This window comes from Mobula hypostoma, chromosome 5 (genome assembly GCF_963921235.1).
Source record: "Mobula hypostoma chromosome 5, sMobHyp1.1, whole genome shotgun sequence".
NCBI lineage: Eukaryota > Metazoa > Chordata > Chondrichthyes > Myliobatiformes > Myliobatidae > Mobula > Mobula hypostoma.
This window is the reverse complement of record NC_086101.1, coordinates 172,541,730-172,569,584: the sequence shown is the minus strand read 5'-3', so window position 1 is coordinate 172,569,584 and position 27,855 is coordinate 172,541,730. Positions and strand designations below refer to the sequence as shown.

Genomic DNA, 27,855 nt, shown 5'->3' with positions numbered 1-27,855 from the left:
TCTGCGCTATACATTTGCTCTGCGTGGTACTGCAGCGTTTACAGTGCCAGCGATTTCCGCCCCTCTCTGTAAGGAGTTTGTTTATTCTTCCAGTGCCCGCATGGGTTTCCTCCAACACTCCAAAGATAAATGGGTTAGTAGGGAAATTGGTCACATGTGTAATTGGGCAGCATGGGCTCCCAGGGCCAGAAGGGCCTGTCACTGTGGTGTATCTCTAAACAAAAATAAGTGGCAGAAAATGTGTCAAATAGCTCGATTTTGAAGCAAGAACATGTGGAGTGTAAGCAGGCTATCTGGCAGCTGGCAACTTATTGCTATTCAACAAGGCCATGGCTGATCCATCTCCATGGCTTTTCCAGCCTTATCTCCATATTCTCTGATTGCTCTCATATCCACTTATCCCAGATTTGAGTGCAGTCCATAACTGAACCTGCACAGCATTCCAGGCTGGAGGGTTCCAACATACCCCATCTGAGTGAAGATACTTCTTATCAGTTCAGAATCAGAGTTAGGTTTATTGTTATTGATGTACAGTTAAGTCATGAAATTTGTAGTTTTGTGGCAGCAGGCATAACAAATCACTACAAGTTAAAATTAAATAGTAAGTAAATTAGTAGTGAAAAGAGGTTCAAGATCAAGATTCAAGTTTATTCATCGCGTGCACATCAAAACATTCAGTGAAATGTGTTGTTTGCGTCAACAACCAACACACCTGAGTGTATGCTGGGGGCAGCCTGCAAGTATCGCCACACATTCTGGTGCCAACATAGGAATAGCGTGGTTCGTGTAGAGTATACCCCTTATTTTGAGGCCATCAGCCTGCTGAAATACCTTCTACGTAAAATCGGAATCAGGTTTAATATCACCGGCATATGTCATGAAATTTAACACTCACAACATGCCGGAGGAACTCAGCAGGTCGGGCAGCATCCGTGGAAAAGATCGGTCGACGTTTCGGGCCGGAACCCTTCGTCAGGACTGTAGGGGGAAGGGGCAGAGGCCCTATAAAGAAGGTGGGGGGAGGGTGGGAAGGAGAAAGCTGCTCTCCTTATATATATATATAATGTTAAATAAGTAGTGCAAAAAAAATAGAAATTTAAAAAAAATAGTGAGGTACCATTCATGGGTTCAAAATCCATTCAGAGATCGGATGACAGAGGGGAAGAGGCTGTTCCTGACTTGTTGAGTGTGTGCCTTCAGGCTTCTGTACCTCCTTCCTGATGGTAACAATGAGAAGAGGAGAGGCCATGTCCTGGGTGGTGGGTGTTTCATAACCTGAACCCTCTAAGAATTTTCTGTTTCAATTAGCACACCACTCAGTTCAAGGACAACAGAAGTTTCCTAGGCAGTGGTGCCTAGATCTTGAAGTATTTCTTTAAAACTCTTTATTGGTTCAGTATTTTTATTCAGATTTTCTATTGAAGTGGATCTTAAGAAGTGTTGAGCTATGTTGGTGGTCTCACTCTCATCTCTGTGATAAAAGGTTGTGCACTCAAGTCCCCCTCCAGTATAATGGTACTTGTGCAGTACTCAGGGAGTACTATCATTCTGTCATTGGCATGGAACTTCAAAATGCCCCCACTCTGCCCTCTCAGCAGTTTACAGGTTAAAGTATTAGAAGTCCGTCTCAGCTGTTGGTTTCCCTGTCAAAGACAGTGGTAGCCATTATTCCACATGCTGTATAATTCACCAACATCACCCCAGTGCAACAGGGAGTTTTGTAGTCATGCTTGCTGCTAGAGGTTTCATAAAGTATTAGAAGACAAAAAGAAATTAACTGAGTTATGAAATTATCCATTTTACATTTTACAGTCTTGTTAGATATCGTGCTTTAAAATACAGATATAAAAAAGGAAGAAGAGAAGGGAAACAGGTATAATAACCAATTACTAGGCTTAAAAAGGTTTTGCTGATCCCAATGCACTTAATAGAATATCAGTTGTGGGAAACTTGTGGTGTTTTGATTGAAAGTCAGAAACTAAGCATATGAAGTATGAATTTTCATATTGAATTAATCCTCCATATAACATATAAATTATAAATCTTTCATATCACTTTCTGCAGTGAAGCTTGGAAAGGAAAGCTTCTGAACATGAATTATGATTATGATTAGTGATTTCTGTGGTTGCTGTGGTGTTCTTTAAGTGGTTCTTGCTCACAAGGGTATTTTATGTATTTTTATGTTGAATCACTAAATTTCAGGATTTAAGCGCTTCATTTGCAGTACATTTTGTTCTCAGAAGTAGATGGAATTTTATGATGCAAGTGGTACTTACAGAGGTCTGATTTCGCTTTGGGAACATTCTGAATTAAATGCATCCAGCAAAGACAAAACTACATAGTAAAGCCAATCTGTATTGTTGGTGGTTGAGTTTAGATCATGTGATTTGCTTGAATTTGTTTTCTGGGCTTCATCTCCTGAGGTGAACTTAGTGTTGTGTGTCACCTGCATACTCCAATTTCCTTGCATGTTCCAAAGACAAATGGTTGGTGTTAGTGAGTTGTGGGCATGCAAAATTGGCACCGAATGCGTGGCGACATTTGCAGGTAGCCCAGCACAATTTGATTTGCTGCAAGCGACATATTTCGTTGTATATTTTGATGTACATGTGATAAGTAAAGCTAGTCAGTCTCTCTCCCTCTCTCTCTCTCTCTCTCTCTCTCTCTCTCACACTGTCACTCTGTCTCTCACTCTCTCACTCTCACTCACTCTCTCACTCTCTCTCACACTCTCACTCTGTCTCTCACTCTCACTCTCTCTCTCTCACTCTCACACTCTCTCACTCACTCACACTCTCACTCTCTCTCACTCTCTCTCACTCTCTCTCTCTCGCTCACACACACACTCACTCTCACTCTCTCTCACACTCTTACTCTCACTCTCTCTCTCACTCTCTCACTCTGTCTCTCACTCTCTGACTCTCTCTCACTCTCACTCTCTCACTCTCTCTCTCACTCTCACTCTCACTCTCTCTCTCACTCTCTCACTCTCACTCTCTCTCTCACTCTCTCTCACATAGAACACTACATCACAGTACAGGACCTTCGGCACAATGTTGTGCCAACCTTTTAACTTACTCTGAAATCAGTCTAACCCCTCCCTCCTTAAAAGCCCCTAAAGTGTTCTTTGTCAGGGTGGTGTCTGAGGCAGATAAAAGGTCATTAAGGAATGAGTAATATTGATAATTGATGATTTGCAAAGATCATAGAGTCATCCTACACAGGAAGAGGTACTTTGACCCACCCTGTTTATGCCAACCCATTTCTACCAGTTCTTGAGTCAGCTGAGATGAAAACTAAGCAAAGCCTGAATGATATAATAAGCCTGATGGGCTGAATGGCCACTCGCGAGGGCTAGAAACTGGCTGAATCCTAAGGTTGGATCACTGGAAACATTGTGCTGATCAGGAGGAAAATAAAACAGTCCCTGAGCTCAATATTCAGTACTAATGCAACAGTAAGGTTGTAAAATAGGAGGGTAAGTGCATGTAGCTACTGTTACATGCAAACAATTGTGGAGTCTTGACTAATTGACAGGCATTTCACCAATAACATCTTCATTATGAGGCTCCCTTAGAATGAGAGGAAAGCAATGACAGGAACAAGTTAATGGATATATTATCCTGAAGCAATTGAACGATCAGTTATCTTCGTTCCTATTTTAAGGTTTGATCGAGAGTTATTTGGCCGGGAAGACAATTGCCTTGCACTAAAGGAGTGAATTTGGTGTTAGGTGTCTCGTTGGGCTCTATGAATTTCAGGCAATGAGTGTCTGTTGCGTCAACTAGTTTGGTATATACCAACTCCGACAGGAGCTCAGCTTGGAGTCCAGCATTCCACAGTGAATTTGAGTCTGCCAAAACATTATTTGATCTTTGCTCAAAAGAATGGCTATTAATTAGCTGCACAATTTCTCTTCAATTAATTGAACTTAAATTAATAAGTTTGTAGTGAAGATTGACACAACTGTGCTTCAAGGTGGTGTGTTAAAGGCTGATAAACACCTTGGTGCTAATGAAAAATTGATTAGATTGATTCACAGGAGAAACAAGGCTCAGGTTATATAGGAAAATACTTTTGCTCGCAAAGCTCAGTTAATACGTTGAAGTACTGAGGTTAATCAGCTTGTCCAAGGTTCTTTAATTGCAAACTTGATTCAGAAAAAAAGAGACATATATATATTTTATATTTATGTAAAGGGATCGTTGGAAAGAGCATAATCAGACAGCATGTTCCCTCAGCACAGCAGACGGCAGCTGATGAAGCTGTGAGTAGTCCCTAAACTGCTGGCTAGATTTTTCTGATGGTAGTTTGCAGCGATAAGAGAATGAGACTGGATTTTTTTCAAGTGCTCTTTATTTTATATAATCACTCCATTATCACCTCCGACTGCTGCATGTTACAAACTAGTTTATCCAACCTGCTGGAGCTGGTTAGTTGTATGGTAAACTAAGGAAATTTCCATTAGTTACTTTGCAGGGCACCATAGAGTTAGAGGGCATTACAGCACAGAAATAGGCCCTTTGGCCCATCTAGTCGCCTCACTACAGGAAGGATGTGGAAACCACAGAGAGGGTGCAGAGGAGATTTACAAGGATGTTGCCTGGATTGGGGAGTATGCCTTATGAGAATAGGTTGAGTGAACTCGGAGTGACAGAGGATGAGAGGTGACCTGATAGAGGTATACAAGATAATGAGAGGCATTGATCATGTGGATAGTCAGAAGCTTTTTTCCAGGGCTGAAATGGCTAGCACAAGAGGGCACAGTTTTAAGGTGCTGGGGAGTAGGTACAGAGGAGATGTCAGGGATAAGTTTTTTTACGTAGGGAGTGGTGAGTGCATGGAATGGGCTGCCAGCGGCAGTGGCAGAGGCGGAAACGATAGGGCCTTTTAAGAGACTCCTGGATGGATACATGGAGCTTAGAAAAATAGAGGGCTATGGGTAAGCCTAGGTAGTTCTAGGGTAAGGACACGTTCGGCACAGCTTTGTGGGCCGAAGAGCCTGTATTGTGCTGTAGGTTTCTATGTTTCTATGTTTAGTCCATGCTAAGCTATTATTCTGCAAAGTCTCATCAATCTGCACCTGGACCAAAGCCCTCCATATCCCTCCCATCCATGTACTTATCTCAGCTACTCTTAAATATTGAAATCAAACTAACATGCACCACTTCTGCTGGTGGTGCTGCACTCTCACCAGTCCCTCAGTGAAGATGTTCCCCTTAAACATTTCACCTTTCACCCTTAACTTATGATTTCTAGTTCTCATCTCACCCAACCTCAGAGGAAAATGTCTGCCTGCATTTACGCCAATATTGTGTACTTCTATCAAATCACACAGTGCTCCAACTCAGTCCTCACCAATGTCTTCTACGTTACTTCCCAATACTAATTTAAAATCTTGTGCGGGGTAGGAAACCTTTCTACTACACCCTGGTCACATTCAGTGGACCAATCATTCTGTGAAAACCAGATGATTGAAATACTCCCAAAGGCTTCTTTCTTATGATGATGATGGTTTGTAGACACTGGGATCACAGGAAAAGCTGCATCTCCCACTTCAATCTGCTTGCCAACATTTTCTGAAGAGCAATCCCAAATTTCTATCAACTGTAGCTATTACACAGATAACCTTTATACTCTACTACTACTACTATGTCGTCTCAGGCCCAGAGTGCCGGCGTTAGCGTTTATGCTCCCTGCAACACTATTGTCAGGGCTTTTCAAGAGATCAAGGAAACGAATGCTAAAGGGAACTGATACATAAGAGATGAAACCTGGGCAAATTAGCCATCATCAAATTGAATGGAAAGTCATACTTGAGGGGCCGAGTGGCCCATTCCTGCTCTTTCCTTTTTTATGACAGGAGTCCACACACGCTGGAATCTGGAGCAAGAAAAACAAACTGCTGAAGGACCTCAGTGGGTCAAGCATCATCTGTGGCAGAAGTGGAATGATAGTATCCCAATGCCTCCACCCAAGCTATCTGACCCACTGAGCTACTGTAGCAGCTTTGCTACTTTCTTTTAGATTCTCATTCTGAAACAGCCACATTTTCACAGTGAAATAAAAGGGTGCTTTTGACAGATGAATGTGGCATGTAGATTTTTTGTTTATCTCTGGAGATTGACATCCCATTTTGCTTGAACGGTAGATTATTGAAAGCCCACTTTTGGGAGGTACTTTCATCATCATGTTGACAAAGGAATTACTCATACAGCAATGAAATGTGAACAAGCACTGACTGCCTCTGTTCTACAGAAATCTGTCCTGTGGTGTGCGGAACACATGGCGTGTGCCTCGCGGGAGCCTGTCGCTGCGAGGAAGGTTGGACGGGGGCTGCCTGTGATCAGAGAGCGTGCCATCCTCGCTGCTTGGAGCACGGAACCTGTAAAGATGGCAAGTGTGAATGCAACCAGGGCTGGAATGGTGAACACTGCACGATTGGTAAGCCTTTGTTTGACTTAAGCTGTTTTGTGTTGCAAGGCTGACCATGGCATTATAATGGGGAGGTATGTTTCTCATTCACATACTCAGTGTCCTTGGGCTTGGGGAGTGTGTTGTATTCAGGTGTGTGACATCTAATCTGCTGTCTATTTTGATGGAAAAATCATCACAGCCACAAACAAGAAATTCAGTATGACTCTCTCTTTGGTAAATATTTTCCCCTGTAAAATCGACGACTCAGATGCCTTCATTGCATAGAGGGAGAAGTATTTTTCTGGACACCAACAAGAAGCATGTGCAAGAGCACTGATTGCCGGTGTAGTTGTATTGAAGTCAGGAGATAAGCACATCTGGCAGCTGATCTCAACCCACCGTGTTTACCATGGCAATTAAAGATGTTCACCCATGCACAGAAGACCCACGCTAAGGCAAAGTTTAGAAAATAAGTCAGGAGATAAATAAAAATTAGTAGCAAATCAACTTTAAAATTATAAAAGATTTCTTTTGGTTACTCCAGAAGATTGAAATAGGCTGACACTTTTTTCTGGACAAGCCAAATTAAGGCAACTGTTCAGTTTGAAGTCATGCTCTGTGCTCCAGCATTGAACAGAACCCAGAATGTAGCGTCTAACCAAAGGCAGAGTATTGGTGAGGTATAGTAATTACAGACAGCTATGCCAGGATAATTTTGGGAGACAAGGTGCTGTGGGCTGTGCCTGAAGTAAACCAAGGTATTCCAACAGGGTTGGAGGTCAATGGAGAATGGCCCTGAAGTTGAAAACCCCAAGTACCAAAGTCTTGGCACTTCAGATTCTTAACCATTCCCCACTTGCAAGTCATGGTATATCAAGACTCTGCTGTCTTCTTCCCTCACTTTTGCAGTATTTATTTCCAGAGTCCCAGTGGTATTCATGATTCTATTTTAAGCCAGAAACTTAACATTGATCAAGTAACTTAAGTGATAAATAAAACAAAAAGAAATGAAAACTGTGAAGGTTTACAGGTTATTCTGAGCCAATTCAAAGAAAGAAAGTTTGAACAATTTTGTCAAAATGCTAAAAATCATCTCTATTGTCACCATGACCTTTAGAAAAGGTTATTTCCTGAGAAACTAGCACTGGGATTCTTTTGTCTTCAACTCGTACCAGTCTCTTCAAATTCAGTCCTGCCTGGGTGTGTGAATAAGTGAAAGACTTTACAAAGAATGACAGAGAAGTGTGATTGGAAGCTTCACTGAAGTTGATTAAATCTCTCCTTTTAGCGTTTTAACCCAGCAGGTTTGTCAGATTTGAAGCAACATCCACACTCGTACATTATTATCTAATTTTAGACTTTGAGTGTGAAAGCCCTGAATTATCTTCCCTGTGCGACACTGATTACTACTACCCCAAGCAACAGGGTCTCAGTACATTATGATTTGCTGCACTCTGCCCTTACTGCTTCAGGTTGTTAAATTTGAGTATACCCAACCACTTCCCCACACTGCATCTTCACAGAGCCATGATATTTACAATGGCATCCTAGCACAAATGCTTCATCTGCCTAAGATGCCCACCCTTACTTAAACAGTCTTCTCTCTCCCACCCTGCATAAACTCGTGGCTATCCAAAATGGTTCACCCCATGTCCTATCTTGTGTTCAGTCTGATGTGTCAATACTTATTTTCCTGGCTTACAGTGGCACTCAGTTAAGCAATATCTCAATTCTAAAATGTCTGCAGAGTATCTGATCTATTAGTGGCCTTCTCATATTGCTTTTCTCCTTTGATTCTGGTCATTATATTGTCCCTGAATTTAATCACAATTGCTTCATTGGCCAAAATGAGCTTCATTTACCAACCATGTTGACTCCATGACCAAGAAAACTCATCAGTGCCTCTCATCTCATCTCATCTCAAGAGGTTAAAGAAATTTGGCGTGTCTCCTTTGACCCTCACCGGTATTTATCAGAGCACCATCGAAAGCACCCCATCCAGATGCACTGCAGCTTAGTATGGCAGCTCATCTGCCTGTGACCAGATTACTGCAGCTCAGCAGATCACAGAAACCAGCCTCCTCTCCATGGACTTCTTGCAGCCTCAGTAAAGCAACCAGCATAATTAAGGACTCCACCTACCGTAGACGTTCTGTCTTTGTCCACTTGTCATCAGGTAGAAGATATCAAGGTCCATAAGCACTTACCACCAAGCTCACCTACTGCTTTCACCCCGCTGTTATAGGACCATGGAATGGTCCCCTAGTGCAATAAGATGGACTCCTGACCTCACAGTCTACCCTGTATACCCTTGCATCTTGGCTACCTGTACTGCACTTTCTCTGAGTGGAACACTTTATTCTGCACACAGCTATTCTTTTATTTTGTACTACCTTAGCGCACTGAATTGATCTGTATGTAACAGTGTACAAGCCAGATTTTTCACTGTACCTTGGCACATATGACCACAATAAACCAACTTGCCATTTTACTAAAACTCTTAAATTTTGTCAATGCCTCTCTGTTTCTTCCCTTGGTTAAGAGACTCCTTAAAAGTTACTCCTTTAACCAGGCTTTTAGTCTTTTGCCCTTCACTCCTAATGAGACATTGTGTTAGGCTTTGCCTTGTAATGCTCATGTGAAGCACTTTTGGATGTACTAATTTGTTTGAAATGCTCTATATACTTCCTGTTTGTGTGGGAACTGGCTCCCTCCTATTCATTACCATACTTACGTTCATTCCTTTGTGAGCTGTAAAAGTAGCTGTCACCAGGGTACTTGATGTGAGAAAGAAGGCTGCAAACCTGAGTCAGGTCTTCTTTTCCTCTGATGTCCACAGAGGCACACGTTAGGTACGTAACTCTAAATTACTAGCACAGATTCCCACATTAAATTTGCTCTTGCTGATCCACAAACCCAGCTAAGACTGAGTTGGGCCAATGCAGGACACAAACTGCTTGGAGGAACTCAGTATCTGTGGAGGGAAAGGAAGAATCAACGATTTGGATTGAGACCGGCTATCAGAACCTGAGTGCAGGGGGAGTATAGCCAACAAAAAAAAGGGTGAGAGTGAAGGGTGACACTGGGGCTGGAAGGAGATAGGTGGGCCTAGATGGAGTGAGGGATGATGGGCAGATGTATTCATGTGCCTCACCCCTCCTCCTCTAATTCTTTATACCAGCGACTGCAAGGTCTCAAACCAAAACGCTGTCCATTTCTGTCCCTGATGCTACAAGATCAGCCAATGGTTGGAAATTATAGAGGATCAAATTTGAATCCATTTATGCTTTATTCAATGGTCAATACTACTTGGAGAATTTGTAACCACAATATAATGTTTGTAGAAGACCACTTATATTGATTTTGTGGGACAAATGAAAATGTCATAGAATTCCATTCACCAAAGGAAATGCACTGCTCTAAGTTGTAATTGTGACAGGGAGCCTGTGGGTCAGTTTAGATGACTAGAAACTTTCAGGTTACTAAAGGAATGGATGAAAACAGTAATTTCAGTCATAAAACAAACAGAAGTTCCATCAGTTTTTCATTGGTGTAATTCAACATAACTTGACTCTTTGTAATATTTTTTGCCCTGGGAGGCTGTGACTGCTCAGTGATTCAGTGTTGAGTTCAGTAGATTTTTTGCTCGAAAGGAAGTGAAGGATTTGGGTAGTGGATGAGGCAGGAAAGTAGTGAATGAAGTTCAGCAGTGATGTTGCTGGATGGCAGGGGGAGCCCTGAAAGGGCCCATGGTTTTCTGCATTTCCTGATTATATTCTGTTGCTTTTCTGTTGCTCTCTGGCTACCATCAGGTGAATCTGCCTAAAATACTGTCTGAGTACAAATGTGCTCTTACCCAACCTATCGTCTCTGGTGATTGCAATGTCCTTTGTTAACCTTGATGTTTGAGCAACCATCTCAGAGTCCTTTTTCATAGAGCCATAGAGTTATACAGCATGGAAACAAGCCCTTCAGTCCAACTTGTCTATGACCAAAATGGCATTCTGAGTTGGTCCCCTTTGTCCGTGTTTGGCCCATTATCCATCAAAATCTTTACAGTCGATGTACAACAGCTATCTTACAAATATTGTAATGGTATCCAAGCCTATAGCTTCCTCTGCCACCTTTTCCATATACCATCAGCACAGTAGTGTAGTGGTTAGCACAATGCTTTACAGTCCTGGCAACCCAGGTTCAATTCCCATCACTGCCTGTGAGGAGCTTGTGTGACCATGTGGGTTTCCTCCTGCAGTACAAAGTTGTACCAGCTGGTAGGTTAATTGGACATTGTAAATTGTCCCATGATTAGGCTCAGATTAAATTGCTGGATGGCATAGCTCAAAGGGTCAGAAAGGCCTATTCTGCACTGTATCTCAATAAATAATAAATAAGTAAATACCCACCACTCATTGATGGAGATTCAGATTTATTAATCACATGTACATTGAAAAATGCACCCAAGGATGTGCTGGTGTCTTTTCAATCTTTCCCCTCTCACCTTAAACTTGGATTTCCATACCCTGAGAACAGACTTTGGCAGTCCACTTTATCTAAGCCCCTCGTGATATTAAACACGTGTATGAGGTCACCCCTCAGCCACCAGTGCAGCAGGGGGAGAAAATGAAACATATGCAGCCTCTTGTACTGTACCTCAAGCCTATCGGTCCCAGTAAAATCCTCATAAATCTATCCTGAACCCTTTCCAGCTTAATAACATCTTTTCTATAGCTGTGTGAGCAGAAGTGAGCAAAATACGTAAAAGACAAATTATTTTGCTTCAATACTAATTTTAATCTTGGTGCTCATTTCCTGTGTAGTGCCTTCAACACTGGCATGCCTATTGAATAACATTGACTTAATTTAGGCAATTTAGACAGGTACTTGCCTCAGGGAAATTAAAATGCCTTTGTGCTCTGCACAGAAATGTGGGTGGATTGAGAAGGAAGGGGTTCGAAAATTAAAGCGATTTTATTTTCAGTTTGATGTTTCAATGCATTGGGAGAACTGGATTATTAACAGTCTGATCAGTTTCCATTGTCAGAACCACAGCCAATGGTGTGATTGATCCATTAAACGTTCAGAGGCATTGCATTCTTCATGATGTGAAATTTTTTGCTGGAGGTGTAGTTAATTTATATTTAATTGTCAATCCTTAGTTTTCTTCTTTGCTTGCACTCAGTTATCTGAATGTTTCCTGTCAAGGTACCAAGGAGGATGTAACCAAGTAGTTAAGGTTATTAATTGGGATATGATGGTTTGGACACATTTCCTCATTCAACAAATCACTCTATTAGGCAGAGGCTTTCAGTGTGATTGAGTCATCTGGTCCATGAGAAGATGTTCCCTGCAAAGTTTTCTTCCATTACATTTGTTCTACCAACAGCAATCTGTCTGAGCTATCCACGTCCTGCTCAGTTAACTTGAACTCCTTATTTTTTTTTAATTGAATTCGATTTGAATTATTGATTGCTTTCGAAATGATCTGGCCCATGCAGGACAAATGTGAAGAATAAATGTTACTTGCTTCTGAACCGATTTCTACTTGACAGCAGATAGGCATGGGCCAACGGACCATCTCATAACTGCCATAGAGTGGTTGGTGAATGATGTCCTTTAATTGCAGGTTTTGTTCCTTCCCCATGCTCCCCTTCCTGAAGGCATTGACGGCTTATAGAGTCCCACAACATGAAAACAGTCTTTTATGTCCAACTGGTGCACACCAACCAAGAGGTCCATCTGAGCTGGTTACATTTGCCCAGATTTGGGCAACAACCTTCTAAACCTCTCCAATTCACATATTTGCTCAAATGTATTTTAAAAGTTGTTTTTGTACCTATTTCAACCTCTTCCTCTGGCAGCTCATTCTGTATACATAGCACACTATGTAGAGAAAGAAAACTCCTCAAGTTCCAATTAAATCTTTCCTCTTTCACTTTAAAATTATGCTGTCGAGTTCTTGATTACCCAGCCTAAGAAAAAGGACGAAGTGCATTCACCCTATCTATGTTTCCCTTGATTTTGTACACCTTTAAGTTCACTTTTCAGTCTCTTATATTTCAAGGAAAAAGGTTGTGTGAGATGCTCAGTGGGAGAGGTCAGAAGTTTGGACCAGAGTTTCAACCTTCAGCTCAATTTTGGGTGGAAGTCAGAGAGTATTATAATTTCTTAATGTAAACCTCATACTGTCCCTAGTGTTAAACACGAAACGGGATGCGTGGTCACACCTTTGGCAGTGTAATGGTTAGCCAGTGACCCAGTTTCACTTCCCACAACTGTCTGTAAGGAGTTTGTATGTTTTTCACGTGACCCTGTGGGTTTCCTCTGGGTGTTTTGATTTCCTCCCACATTTCAAAGAGGTACGGGTTATGGGCATGCTACGTTGACCCCAGTAGAGTGGCCATGTTTGTGGGCTGCCCCAGCACATCTTCAGACTGTGTTGGACGTTGATACAAAACTACGCATCTCACTGTATGTTTTGATGTTTCAACGTTTGTGTGACAAATCTAATCAATCACCATCATATAGTGCTCAGATCCGTCCCAAACGGAGAAACAAAGCAATCAATATGTATTTTTCTAGGATGACAGATCATCCTGTTTCAGACAGAAATCTTTAGGACATACCCTTGAGGCTGTGTAGGAAGCAGACGTCGACAAGAGCTGCAGCTTGTCATGTTCTTGCTGCTTCCTCATCCCATGTTCCCCCTGCCCCCCGCCCCAACGCTGATATCTAATGGAAAGGGAGTTTCAGTCATGGTGCGGGGTTGTGGGGAATTATAGTCACGATGATACTGTGGTTTGGCCTAATTGACTGAACTAAAGCTGATACCTGCCCCAGTATGGTGCTACTTTCACTGCCTGAATGACAACTTACCTTAGTCTAATTCCTCATGTAAATTGGTCAATTTGCATGAGTGCTATGGATTTCTGTTCTGGCCCGTCAACGGAACTCTAAAATAAAAGTTTTTAACTTCAAACATGGCTGGTTGATACCATCTGTTTGCATTGTTTGCCTTGTTTGCCTGGAGCATTTCATTCATGCTGTGCGATACAAACTGTGACTCTTTAATTGTTAATCTTCAGGAGAAACCTGGCCCTGACAAGAATTAATATTTAGAATTGCACGTGTACATGTGCATATAAAAATGATTGTTAAATACCAAGCCATAACTGCAGATAAATGTTAGTCTTGTGTTTATTAATTAATCCCCATGCGGCACTTGGGAGCAAAAGTTTAACAGTGTTTAAACATCTCAATTTCTTCTACTCTCTGAGCACTAAAAAAAAAGATAGCAGTACTTGCTGCAGTTTATGTTCCATCCTGCAAAGTGCTTATCGGCATGAGCTTGTGTCCGCCTCATTTCACTTCTCACTTTAGAAAGCACTTCAGTCTGAGTGCGATACTTAGTATACAATAGCAGTGAAATAGGACTCCACTAATAGGGATCTCTTTCTAAACTACGTTGTGTACCTCAATTTAATGTGAACATTGCTCCCATCAGAGTGGAACATTGCAGGTCAGCATAAGTTTCAGTATCTGTTGAGGAAACTTTTCCAGCTTGACCAGAGATCCCACAAGTAATTTCACCAAAGTGAGAAATTGCGAGAAATTCTGCCAGTATCTCCTTCCCTATGGCAATCAACTGGAAGGAAAGTCTTGATGCCTGCAGGAGGTTGTCGTGTGTTACAGGCTTGAACTTTGATTTTTTTTAAATTAATGATTTAGTTTATTATCCAAGACAGGATCAGAGGAAGCTGCAGGTTTGGGAATGGACAGGATCTTTAAAGAATTCAGATGTAAGAATGAAAGTGTAAAATTTGATAAATTGGAGATAAGATGCTGCCAATGAACTCTGAGCTGATCAATGAGTCAGATTGGGATAATTTGAAATGAATGATGTGGAGGATACCAAGGCATAGAGTGGGGAGTGAGGGTGGTAGATTGGCTCACTTCCCTGGAAGGAAAGATGGATGGGAAAAGCAGTAACAGAAGGGAATTCCCTGAATATTTGAAATCAATTCAATGCAGCTACAATGGGGAGTTCAGGGCCATTGAGTTAAGACAGGCTGATTGCCCTTCCTCATTTGCAGGAATTCTACACTGAGCCGTGAATATAAAACTAAAAGCCTTTGAATCTGAGCCAATATCGCTGACTTTGGAAGCTTTGCAATTAGGATAAGCATAGGACATGAGAATGTTCAAGATTGCTTGATGTCATTTCCAGTACACAAATGTAAAGATGAATGAAATAATTGTTACTACTGACCCAATGCAACACCAAAAGAAACACAATAGGATAAAGAGCACAATAATTTTTAAAAGACACGATATAAATACATAAGATAGCTTATATACTTTGATTGTATGTCCATTAGGGTGTGCAAGGCACAGGAGTGTCTGTACATAGAGCGCTGTGCAAAAGTCTTCGAGGAGGAGCTAAAGGATGTTAAGAATGGCGAGGGTAGAACACAGGTAGCAGAAGAGCGCATGGGGCGAAGGTGCAGACACACCCAGCCATGTGACACCAGGCAAGGTCACTTGATTCCAAACAATTGGTTTTTTGATCATTACAGAATATCTTTCTGGTGCTCCCTCTTCCTCTGTCCTCCCTCCCCCTTTTCCCAACCATGATTCCCCTCTCTCTGCCCCATGCCCTCTGCCCATTCTCAGTTTGCAATGGAGACCCATATCAGAATCAGGTTTATCATCACTCACATACGTCAGGAAATTTGTTTTTCTTTGCGGCAGCAAAATTGCTACAGTACTGTGCAAAAGTCTTCAGCACCCTAGCTATATATACAATGGCATACAAAAGTTTGGGCCCCCTGGTCAAACTTCCTGTTACTGTGAATAGTTAAGTGAGTAGAAGATGAACTGATCTCCTAAAGTCATAAAGTTAAAGATGACACATTCTTTTCAACATTTTAAGCAAGATTAGTGTATTATTTTTGTTTTGTACTATTTTAGAGTGGAAAAAAAGGAAAGAAGACCATGCAAAAGTTTGGGCACCCCAAGAGATTTGAGGTCTCAGATAACTTTTACCAAGGTCTCAGAACTTAATTAGCTTGTTAGGGCTATGGCTTGTTCACAGTCATTGTTAGGAAAGGCCAGGTGATGCAAATTTCAAAACTTTATAAATATCCTGACTCCTCAAACCTTGTCCCAACAATCAGCAGCCATGGGCTCCTCTAAGCAGCTGCCTAGCACTCTGAAAATAAAAATAAATGATGCCCACAAAGCAGGAGAACGCTATAAGAAGATAGCAAAGCGTTTTCAGGTAGCTGTTTCTGCAGTTCATAATGTAATTAAGAAATGGCAGTTACCAGGAAAGTTGGAGGTCAAGTTGAGGTCTGGAAGACAAAGAAAACTTTCCGAGGGAACTGCTCGTAGGTTTGCTAGAAAGGCAAATCAAAACCCCTGTTTGACTGTAAAAGACCTTCAAGAAGATTTAGCAGACTCTGGAATGGTGGTGCACTGTTCTACTGTGCAGCAACACCTGCACAAATATGACCTTCATGGAAGAGTCATCAGAAGAAAACCTTTCCTGCATTCTCACTACAAAATTCAGCATCAAAAGTTTGCAAAGGAACAAGCTTGATGCATTTTGGAAACAAGTCCTGTGGACTGATGAAGTTAAAATAGAACTTTTTGGCCGCAGTGAGCCAAGGTATGTTTGGAGAAAAAAAGGGTGCAGAATTTCATGAAAAGAACACCTCTCCGACTGTTAAGCACGGGGGTGGATCAATCATGCTTTGGGCTTGTGTTGCAGCCAGTGGCACAGGGAACTTTTCACTGGTAGAGGGAAGAATGAATTCAATTAAATACCAGCAAATTCTAGAAGCAAACATCACAGGGTCTGTAAAAAAGCTGAAGATGAAAAGAGGATGGCTTCTACAACAGGATAATGAGCTTAAACACTCCTCAAAATCCACAATGGACTCCCTCAAGATGTGCAAGCTGAAGGTTTTGCCATGGCCCTCACAGTCCCCTGACCCAAAACGTAATTGAAAATCTGTGGATAGACCTCAAAAGAGCAGTGCATGTAAGACGGTCCAAGAAACTCACAGAACTAGAAGCCTTTTGCAAGGAAGAATGGGCAAAAATCCTCCAAACAAGAATTGAAAGACTTTTAGCTGGGCTACAGAAAGCGTTTACAAGCTGTGATACTTGTCAAAGGGGGTGTTACTAAGTACTGACCATGCAGGGTGCCCAAACTTTTGCTTTAGGCCCTTTTCCTTTTCTGTTATTTTGAAACTGTAAAAGATGGAAATAAAAAAGTAATCTTGCTTAAAACATTGAAGAAATATGTCATCTTTAACTTTATGCCTTTTGGAAATCAGGTCATCTTTTACTCGCTCAGCTATTCACAGTAACAGAAACTTTGACCAGCGGTGCCCAAACTATTGCATGCCACTGTATATGCCAAAGACTTTTGTACAGTACTCTAAAGACACTAACAGAAAATGATAAAGTAGTGATGGTTGGGGATGTGGAGGGGTGGTTTAGTGGGTGGAGGTGTTGATCAACGTTACTGCTTGGGAAAAGTAACTGTTTTGAGTTTGATGGAGTGGATGCTATTGAGCCTCTTCCCTGATGGGAGTGGGCCAAGCAGTCTATGAGCGGAGTAGAGATGGTTTATATTCATTAAGAAAGGCTCAAAAGCAGCATTTTTTTCCTTGAACAGAAAATTCTAAATAGGATTACCTGAAGGTTTTGAACAACTGGATGGTTAAAAACAGTGGCCACCAGCTATTTGTTGCAGCCAATCAGATTCATTGATGTACAACAAGAAAGAAAATCCTTATCTGGTCTGGCAGTAAATGTGCTTAAGTTTTAGCTATTCTCTGAAACATACGAGCGAGGTATTAATTTTGGGCGCATTTGGGAATGGGTAATAAATGCTGGCACTTAGGTTATTTCAGCCAAATACATGTACACCACCAAACAAAACAATGTTCCTCCAGTATGCTCACACACAACACATAAAGTAATATTAACACAAATAAATTAACAAATTATAAGCTGCATTTATGACACAAATTTAAAAAATAAACAGTATAATGCTTCCGGTGTTTCATACATGGTGAAGTTCAGTTTAAATTCAAGTTCAAGTTCAGTGTATTGTCATTCAACTGCACACCTATATGCCGCCAACTAAACAATGCTCCTCCAGACCAAGATACACAACACCAATACTTATAACTCACACACAGAATATATACATTAAAGTAATATGACCACTAGTAAATTAACAAAAAGGTGCATTTAAGACAAAAGTTAAAAAGTAAACAGTATAAAGCTACTGGTGCTTCATACGTGATGAAGCAGGGAGTTCAGTAGTCTCACGGCCCGCGGGAAGAAGCTGTTAAGTATTTCTAAAGGGTGGAAGAGTGACCCCAACAATCCTCTCAGCAGTCCTCGCAATTCTTTGTAAGGCCTTGAACTTACAAAGGGATAAAACAATAATTTTAATGAGTTGAGGAACTAGGAGGTCTTGACCTTGCATTGTTACTTGATAAATGCTGGGTAAGATTAAACATAAGACATTTTAGAAACATGGAGATGCTTATCATAAGTGGGGAGGAACAATGTTTAACAGGGAATTGACATTATGGAATTTCATGGGAAATTACAGCAAGATGGAATAGGATAACATAGAACATTGAACAGTGTAGCACAGTACAGGCCCTTGAGCCTGCAATTTTGTGCTGACCTATATAAATCTATTCCCTTCCCTCTTACACAGCCCATAACTCTCCATTTTTCTTGCATCCATGTGCCTATCTAAAAGTCTCTTAAATGCCAGTGTTGTGTCAGCTTCAGTGACCAAACCTGGCAGTGCATTCTAGGCAACTTCCTCTCTTTTTATGAAGAAAAACACCTCTGACATTTCCTTTGAACTTTCATCTACTCACCTTAAAAGAATGTGAGTGCTATTGGCATTGCTGGCCTGGGAAAAAGTTGCTTGTTATCTAATCCATCTGTGCCTTCTAAAATCTTACACATCTCTATCGAGTCACCTCCTTCACTCCAAAGAGAAAATCCCTAGTTTTCTCAAACTTTCCTCAGAGGACACGTAAGCTGAAGAGCTGGGGCCGAACAACTGAAGGCTGGGAACGTATGAACAAGATGGACCAAGTGGGCCTCATAATCCTAAATTTTTTCACTTCCATTCACTATTCTCAGTGAAAATCAGCTGTAACCACAAGTTCTGTATTGAGTAAACCCACTTTGCAGGTTATATATTTAAAACATAATATTGGTAATGTTATTTTAATAAATGCAACTTCCTACTTTTCATGCTTTATGTTCCCTGTTAAGCAATTTTTTGCACCATTCCTTGGGCAGTGGTATGTCTTGCAGACAGGTGAGTTACTAGCCATGACCATGGATTCCAATCTGGTGTCATTTTTGCAGCTCCTGTTTTACATTTACCAACATTACTGTGCCTGTGACAAGGATTAATGGTGAAAACCAGGAGCTTTGTACCATTTGGAGTAGTTTAGACAGTCTGTGTTGAGACTGTGATTGAAGTCACCAGGAGATACTGAAGCTGGTGATATAGAAGTCTGTATTCAGCACACAAGCAGACATCATACTGGAGACACACTTAAAGGAGGCTGCTTGATCCAATATTGCCTGTCATTTTTATATGCTAAAGATCAAAGGTAGCAGCAGGGCAATTTTATGATTACAATGTATCCACAATGCTTCCTTTGAATTACATATTATTTTCAAACACCTCGATCTTCACACCAATACTCCAGACACCCGAAATGAATATTAATCACTGTAGTCTCTGAGCTGCATTCATGCATATGCAGACATCTCAGTTCAATGGAATATTTCTGGTTTGCCATCAATCCCATTGTTCTGAGCTGCATTTTAAATTTAATCTGCAATCTATATTCAGATCTGAAAACTGGTTGCTGTTGAAATTAATATTTGCTGTATTTCATACCCCTAGGATATGCCCTACATAAATGCCTTTGAAGGAAAATGAGATTCTAAAAGGGAGAAATGAAGGAGAACTTGATGAGATGGGAATGAGCCCATGTGAACTATAAACACCAATTGAAATCCATTGGACTGAAGAGCCATTTATGGGGGTGCATAAAATTATGTGCCTCTGAAACAGAATACAAGATCAATAACTATAGGGCAGAGAAAATAATGGATCTGTTTGTTGAGGAACATTTTTTATCAGGATGGAAATGGTCAGTAACTCATGGAAAGTGGGAAAGACAAATGTTCTCATCCTGTTTAGGGGGATCTTGAATATATAGTAATCTCTACAGCTGTAGAGAGAGAAGCAGGATTAGATTGGATTATCTGGGGTCAGTGGGCCAAATGCCTACGTGTGAGTCCAGATTATAGAATATTCCAGAGTCTGTCATATAACTGTTTCTATCACAGGCTTTAGTATCATTGTGAGAACTCATTACATATTAGATTCTTTCATGTTGCAGAATCTGTTATTTATTGCAGTATCTGCCGCAGTGCATTTAATTATTGGTGCTTCTGTTAATGACAGAAACAAAATAGTAATCTTCAAGAACCAAAACTAAACTGGCACTGGGACAGCAATAACAGGATTCAGATAAGTTACCTTACATGGTTCTTTCATTTTTCAGTTTGGAGGCTTCTTTGTACTTTATGTTAGTGCTCAGCATAATCTGATGTGTCAAAGTCAAAATCAAGGTAAATTTAGTATCAAAGTACTTATATGTTACTTTGTACTACCCTGATAATTCACAATAAATACAAAGAAGCACAAAAGAATCAATGAGAAATGACACACAGAGACAGACAAACGACCAATGTACAAAAGACAATAAATTAGACTATTAAGACGTAGGAGCAGAATTAGGCCATTTGGCCCATCGAGTCTGCTCCACCATTTCATCGTGGCTGTTCCATTTCCCTCTCAGCCCCAATCTCCTGCTTTCTCCCCGTATCCCTTCATGCCCTGACTAATCAAGAATCTATAAACCTCTGTCTTAAATCATGCAAATACATAAAAGAGGAAAACAAAAATCATAATAAATAAATAAATAAATATATTGAGAACATGAATTGTGTTTTCTGTTAGTCCGAAGATTCCCAAGATGCACGAACGTTTGGTCTGTGTAAAATACAACTAAATTGAAAGCTGTGATATTAACATTTACAGAGCATATTCAGACTTTAATTTGATTATCAAAATCTTTAGTGTAAATGCAAACACTTTTTGTTTCCAGGATTATTCCAGTTTGCAATTTTACTCCAAGTTTTTCTCACCTCTATTCCACCACTGACCTACACGTCTGACAAACAAGTTTATTGTCATTCATCTATATACATGTATACAGCTGAATGATGTGCTCACTGGTGGTGTAGTGGCATGAGTGCTGGACTTCGGGGCGAGAGGTCCTGAGTTCGAATCCGGCTGGCACCCTTGCACTCAATAGGTGCCTGGGTTGAGTGTCAAACTAACAACTTGACCTCATTAAAAAAAAGTCCTGAAGAGGGATGGGTTCCGCCAGGTTTCAGATGCCCAACAGCCAATGACTCCACCAGGAGTTAAGGGTGTGCGCACACACACACACACACAAATGATACATCATTCCTCTCGGGCCAAGTTTTTTTCATTTCTCTCAGGCCAAGATATTTGCAAATACAAATAGGATTGTATTTATATGACCAAAATAAACTGAAATGTAAATTCCCACTGCGCCCTGTGGGTAGTAAATTGTTTGGGTGCTGTCGGCTGCCCTGGTGTGGGTGTGTAACAGAATCTGGGGGGGATTTAATAGGAAAGTGAGATTAACATGAGATCAGTGCAGGATTAGGGTAGATAGGTCCTTAACAGAGATTGCAGACTGCATGACTCTGTGGCATTTATTGTCAGCGTGGAATTTTATTAGTGTAACAAAATAAGTAATTTTCTAGGTGGGTCTTTCAGTTATCTTTTCACATTTTTGCCCATTAAAACTTAAAAAACCTGAACCCTATTCATCAGAATGTTAATACAAAGTATAAACACATATACTTAAGAGAGTTTATAACTGCAGAGTTTATATATATATATATATATATAAATAAATATAAACTTAAGAGAGGAACTGCAGAGTATAAGCATGTATACTATAGAGATGAAAATGTGTCAAATGAGATTAGCTGATAATTTTCAGCTGACAATATTTGTCAAAAAAGAAACATTAATTGTAAACGTATCTGTTTCTATGAATTGCGTGATGAATGACAATTGTAAACGTATCTGTTTCTATGAATTGCGTGATGAATGACAATTGAATAATGAGGAAAGAGTGGTTCGGCAATTTAGCCAGATCTAGGGTTTGGAGATTGAACTGAACATAGCTAATGTATACCCACTTGCACATTATTATCATTTCATCATACCTATTAATATCTGACTGTGAATAATCTGGGCCCAATGATGAGTTCTGTCTCTTTCCTTAATAGAACATTAATGATGGTGGTTGCTATTCATTGCAAAGATTGCTGCAAAAGTGAGGTTAATTGTTAATGAAGAGTCTTTACTGGCTATTCAGGATGATAATTAACTTGAGGCTGGCTTTCAGATCTTGTGCATATATAAAGGCAAAATAATCTCTGATAAATCGCAAGGGTAAAAATCCGAAGTTGAAATTCTCCTCAATTGTATTCATTGACGGAATCCAGAAGACAATGGAAAGGGCACAGAGAATAATCACTCACCCATTCTGGAGTGGAAAATGCAGAGCTTTTGAAACAAGATTTGAGGCACTTGGATACTATGATCTATAAAGGAAACAGTTAATGCAGAGAGGCTTCAAAAGGGTGCATCGAATATTACTGCTAATAGAATATCAAGTTAGAAATATGGGAAATGAAATTAGAAATGGAAACTAATTTTCTTTTAAATGTGTTTTTTTTTGATATACAGCACAGAGCAGGCTCTTCAGCAATCCACCTATTCAACACTAGCCTAATCACAGGGCAATCTACAATGATCAATAAACCTCCTAACTGGTTCACCCAGAGGAAACCAATGCGGTTTTGGGGATGAACTTGCAAACTCCTTACCAACAGCACTGGAATTGAACACCAAACTGCAGAATACCCTGAGTTGTGATTGTGTCACACTAACCATGACACTGCTGAACCACCCAGTGTTGTATATATTCACCTTCTTCACTTGAATTTTGACCAAAATGAATAACATGCCAAGTAAAACTCATGTCTGGCCCATTCACTAATATGTACCTCTGAATTATCCAGTGGGTTTTTTTTTAAATAGCCTCACCTGTATTTTCAACACTGCCATTAACTTTTGGAATGCTGCCTGATAAGTCAGTGAAAGCAATATAAAGAAAATTGGATGGTTTCTGCAGTGATGGAGAGTCCATGATGCTTAAAATCGTGCTCATATATATTTCAGCTTACTGTTAGATACTTGCCAAATGACTGGACAGTGACCAGTCTAAAGGCCTTCTTTGACATTGAAAAACAGGTGACACAAGTAATGGGAGACCCATTATTTTATTGCACCTAATAAGAAAAAGTCTGGATTCTAGAAAGCGAAGATGACTTCATGTTTGGTTGTGACCTGTGAAAGGGAATTATCTTGCCACCCTCCTTTTCTCTTCCCATCCGATAGCACTGACTTCACTGCGGCGATTGTAGCCGGGCACCCCGTAGGGAAGCAAGGTATCGCTGACATCAGCTTCTGCATTTTGGTGTTCACCTATGTGCAGATGCCAGATGTTGCTGTCAGTTTCACAGTGAAATCACAGAGGTTCAGACAGTTTTGCCACCGATGCAACTGCAGAATCCGCGTCAGTTATTGCTTGCTGCTCATCAAGTGGATAATGTCTTTATGGTGAGAAAATGTATGTGGAAACACAGGGGAGAATCTTTAAGAAGCTTCACTAAAACCAGAGATGAAGTCCCCACTGCAATTTACAGCCTCAATCTATAGACGGTGAAATAATGTAACATTTCAGACAGGAAGCTTCTTGATAAGTTAAAGAGGGGGAATACTCCTCAGGGTAGTAAGTGGCCCCTGCTCATCATTTGCTTACCTGTACAATGCAGAGCTTTCCAATTACAGAAAGACTTTGACAGTCAGTGAACCTATGGCTCGATGCAGAAACAACAGTTTCTATAAGCCTTTCTATAAATGGGATGATATTCCAAATATTTTTTTAAAAAAGAACACACTGTCAATATTTTTAAATTACCATTTAAAAAATAAAAATAAAACTTTTTACAAACAATTAAGCACATGTATTTTTAAGCTAAGTTGATTAAATTAAAGACATATCGCACTGGAAACTTGCCTCTCTCCCTTGGAGCCTCTCTTTTCACAACATTAAATGGAATCAGAGGTGGCGAGAATGAAAGCAGAAATGCTGGAAATGTTCAGGAGGTCAGTCCCAGCTACGGGGAGAGAAACAAGGCACTAGGTATTTTTAAAAAGGTGATAGATAAATTTCTGAATAGAAAATGCATCAGGGGATATGAAGGAAGAGCGACACTATTGGGAATGCAATAGAAATGATACATTGGCGCATCAAAATACAACTGCTGTCCCACAGTTCCAATGACCCTAATTTAATCCTGACCTCTGGTGCAGACTGTGTGGAATTGACACATTCTCCCTTAGGCGTGTGAGTTCTTCTTGTTCTCCACTTTTCTTTGCACTTCCCAAAGACGTGCTGGTTGGTAGATTATTATATTGGCCCTACTGTCTGATAAGTAGTAGAATCTGGAGGGAAGATTGATGGGAATGTGGAGAGAATAGATTTACAGAAAAATTAGTGGTGGAATAAGGTTTTTCTGATTAGCTGTTGTCGGCATGGTGGGTCAAAATAGCCACCTTCTGTGCCTGTAGCAGGAAATATAGAAAGGGTTGGCCATGATCATGCAGGCTAAAAGGGCCCGATGCCCATTCCGATTCCTGTATTCTGGGTTGCTCTGTTCTGGTCACCTAGGCTGTGATCTGGTGCTTACCAGATATACCATCTAGGTGATGTTTTCTGTTGTTGCCTTGTTGCATAGCTCTAAAGCTCTGAACTATACTGTTTTCAACTAATCCAGTAGACGTTCCCTTATGTAGCAAAAACTGTCCTTCAAAGCAATTCCATGGCCGTTTTGAGATATACCTTAACTTTGAGAGGTTTTATATCTTTATTTAACCATTTGTATTCAGGAGGTTAATTTAGAGAGTAGATGACTAAAAGAAAGGCAATACTTACTCAGTGACCCCTTTATTAGGTACATGAGTGGAAACCCAGTATGGTGGTCTGCTGCTAAATAACCGTCCACTTCAAGGTTTGATGTGTTGTGGATTCAGAGATGCTCTTCTGCACACCACTGTTCTATTGGGTCATACAGCCTATTTCCATATGATAACGCCCACTTAATTTGCAAACACGAGAAAATCTGCAGGTGCCAGAAATCCAAAGCAACGCACACAAAATGCAAGAGGAACTCAGCAAGTCAGGCGGTATCCACGGGCCTGAATAAACAGTCGACGTTTCAGGCCGAGACCCTTCTTCTTGACTGGGGAGGAAGGAGGAAGATGCCAGAGTAAAAAGATGAGGGGGAGAGGAAGGAGAATAGCTAGAAGGTGATAGGTGAAGCCAAGTGACGGGGGTCGGGAAAGGGCTGGAAAGGAAGGAATCTGATATGAGAGAAGAGTGGACCATAGGAGAAAGGGAAGAAGGAGAGGATACAGGAGGAGGTAATAGGCAGGTGAGAAGAACTAAGAGGCCAAAGTGACGAATGGAAGGTGGGGGGGGGAGAGGAAAACATTTTACACAGTAGCTTCACTGCTAAAAATAGTGCAGCAATAAATTTTAAATCTTGATCTCCGGCACTCAGATATGTGTGTGCATACAGAGCTGCAGAAAGTGCCTTGAAATTATTATAGAGTACTCCCAGGAAAATGTAGAAAATTGGTAATTCAGTCTTATGGTTTGTTTGAAGCTTTAATGAGGAGCCCATTCAAATAAATTAGTTGGGAAATAATGTATTTAAAAACCTGCTCAAATGGAGGAACCTAAAATTCTGAGAAACCTTAATTTTCATGAATAAAGTTGGTATTCAAGACTTAAAATTGTTTTATTTTAATATGCTAGATAATTTACATTTGATGAATTGTGGTGTTCCACCAGTTCAGGAACGGAATGAAATACCTTATTTCTGTGATTGGAGTCCTCTGCTGAAGGATGGTTTACATGTAAGAAGTTGCTTTACTTCAAAATATAGAATTTCATTCTTGGAAGTTGGACTAGGCACTTCTGGTAATTAAAGGGTACAACATCCTATGCTAATAAACAAATCTGAAAAAGGCTCAGAAATGGGACATGCTTAATTATGATTATGATTATGCTCAAGTGTTTTAAAACCCAGCCTGTGGGCTTCACAGATGTCTGCTGCTTTCTAGACAGCATTGTGGAAGTTGAAATGATGGAGAATAGAGGCTGGGAGGGAAGGCGGGGAACTGAAGTGATAGGGAGCTATTAGGGCCCTGAGCCTTTCATTGTGACACTCCCACTGGATGGAACAGGCTGATCACAACCAGTGATCCCAAGTCTGAAATCAGCAACAATATCAGCTCCTCAGATCGAGGAACCCGTGAGCTGTAAAGGTCTCAACCTTTCCAGATGTCTGCCTGTTCTACTTTCTTTTCAAAAAAAATTAGAGGGCTATACTGAAATTGCACTTGACTTTACTTCCTCATCCTGTCTCCTATAAAAATGCTACCCCCATTTCTCAATTCCATCATCTCTGCCACATCAGTTCCAGGACATCAGAGATGTCCTCCTCCTTCAGAGATTGGGGTTTCCCTTCCTCCATCATTGACGTTGCCCTCACCTGCATCTCCTCCATTTCCCAGACATCCACGCTCTCCCCACCTCCTTAACAGTGATAGAGTTCCTCTTGTCCTTTCCTACCACCCCATGAGCCTCTGCATCCAACACATCATTCTCCACACCTCTGCCATCTCCAGAGGGATCCTACCACTTATTACATCATCACCTCCCCCCACTCTCCACTTTTTACAGGAATCACTCCCTCCATGCTTCTCCTGTCCATTCATCCTTCCCCACTATGCTCTCTCCCGGCATTTATTTCTGCAAACGGCCAAAGTGCTACACCTACCTATTCATCTCCTCCCTCACTTCCATTCAGGGCTCCAAAGCAGTTCTTCCAGGTGAGGCAACACATCAATCACAAATTAACTGGAGTCACCTGCTGCATCCAGTGCTCACGTTCATCATGCTGAGACCCATCGCAAATTGGGAGCCGTTTCGTCGAAAACCTCTGCCCCATGCAGCAGAAGCGGAAATTCCTTTGGGTCCAACATTTTAATTCCAATTCCCATTCCCGTTCCCACATGTCAGTCCATGGCCTCCTCTTGTGTCACACTGAGGCCACTCTCACAGTGGAGAAGCAACACCTTATATTCCATCTGGGTAGGCTCCAACTTGATGGCATGAATGTCAATTTCTCCTTCTAGGAGCAAAACTTTTTCCTCCCACTCCCCTCTTCTTTTGTTCTCCACTCTGGCCCCTTACCTCTTCTAACCTGCCTATCACCATCCCCTTGGTCCCCTTCTCCTTCCCTTTCTCCTCTCCTACCAGATTCTTTCCTCTCCTTTACCTTTCCTACCCACCTGGCTTCACCTATCACCTTCTAGCTATCCTCCTTCCCCTGCCCCACCTTTTTACTCTGGCATTTTCTCCCTTCCTTTCCAGTCCCGAAGAAGGGTCTTATCTTGAAACATCGTCTGTTTAGTCATTCCTATAGATGCTGCCTTAACCTGTTGAGTTCCTCCAACATATTGTGTGTGTTGATTTGGATTTCCAGCATCTGCGGAATGTCTTGTGTTTACTAATTACAGGGGATGCTTTTCTGTCACAAATAAGAAATTGCTCAGGGACGGGGATAAGAGGGTTATTTTAGTTCACATTATTTTTTGTAAGTTACTACAAAGCTTGTATGTAACATTCTGATCCAACCACTGTCATTACATTCACTGATTCTTATCTCTGATTTAGATTCACAGAATCACCAAGTTGACCACAGCTCCTGTCTTGACTTTTTTTCCTTACAAATACCTATCAACCATGAACACGTTGATGAACAAGTCATTCTCTGTATAAATACAGTAATCAGTTTCCGGAGCACTGTGTCAAGTGGTTCCCCGCAGCGTGCTGTTCAAATAGAATCATTTTTGTTTATGTAGTGGCACCTTGTAATTTCAAAGAAGTGGACTGTTGGTTAATTTTGCTTCCTTTTAGATAATTCAAAGTAAATGTATTATCAAAGTACATATAAGTACATATATATGCACACACATACACGTATATAGAGTATACATACAACCCTGAGATTCATTTTCTTCTGAACATACTCAATAAATCCATAATAAAATAATAACCA

General features: G+C 40.8%; 1 protein-coding gene across 11 annotated transcripts in view; it reads left to right on the top strand.

Annotated features, from left to right (window-relative positions):
- Positions 1-27,855, top strand: part of tenm3 (teneurin transmembrane protein 3) — a 2,629,382-nt gene that overhangs the window by 2,471,875 nt on the left and 129,652 nt on the right. For all 11 annotated transcript variants that reach the window (XM_063049436.1, XM_063049434.1, XM_063049437.1 and 8 more), the window contains one exon: positions 6,259-6,444. In XM_063049436.1, the coding sequence (XP_062905506.1) occupies positions 6,259-6,444 (186 nt within the window). The remainder of the gene's footprint in view (positions 1-6,258; positions 6,445-27,855) is intronic.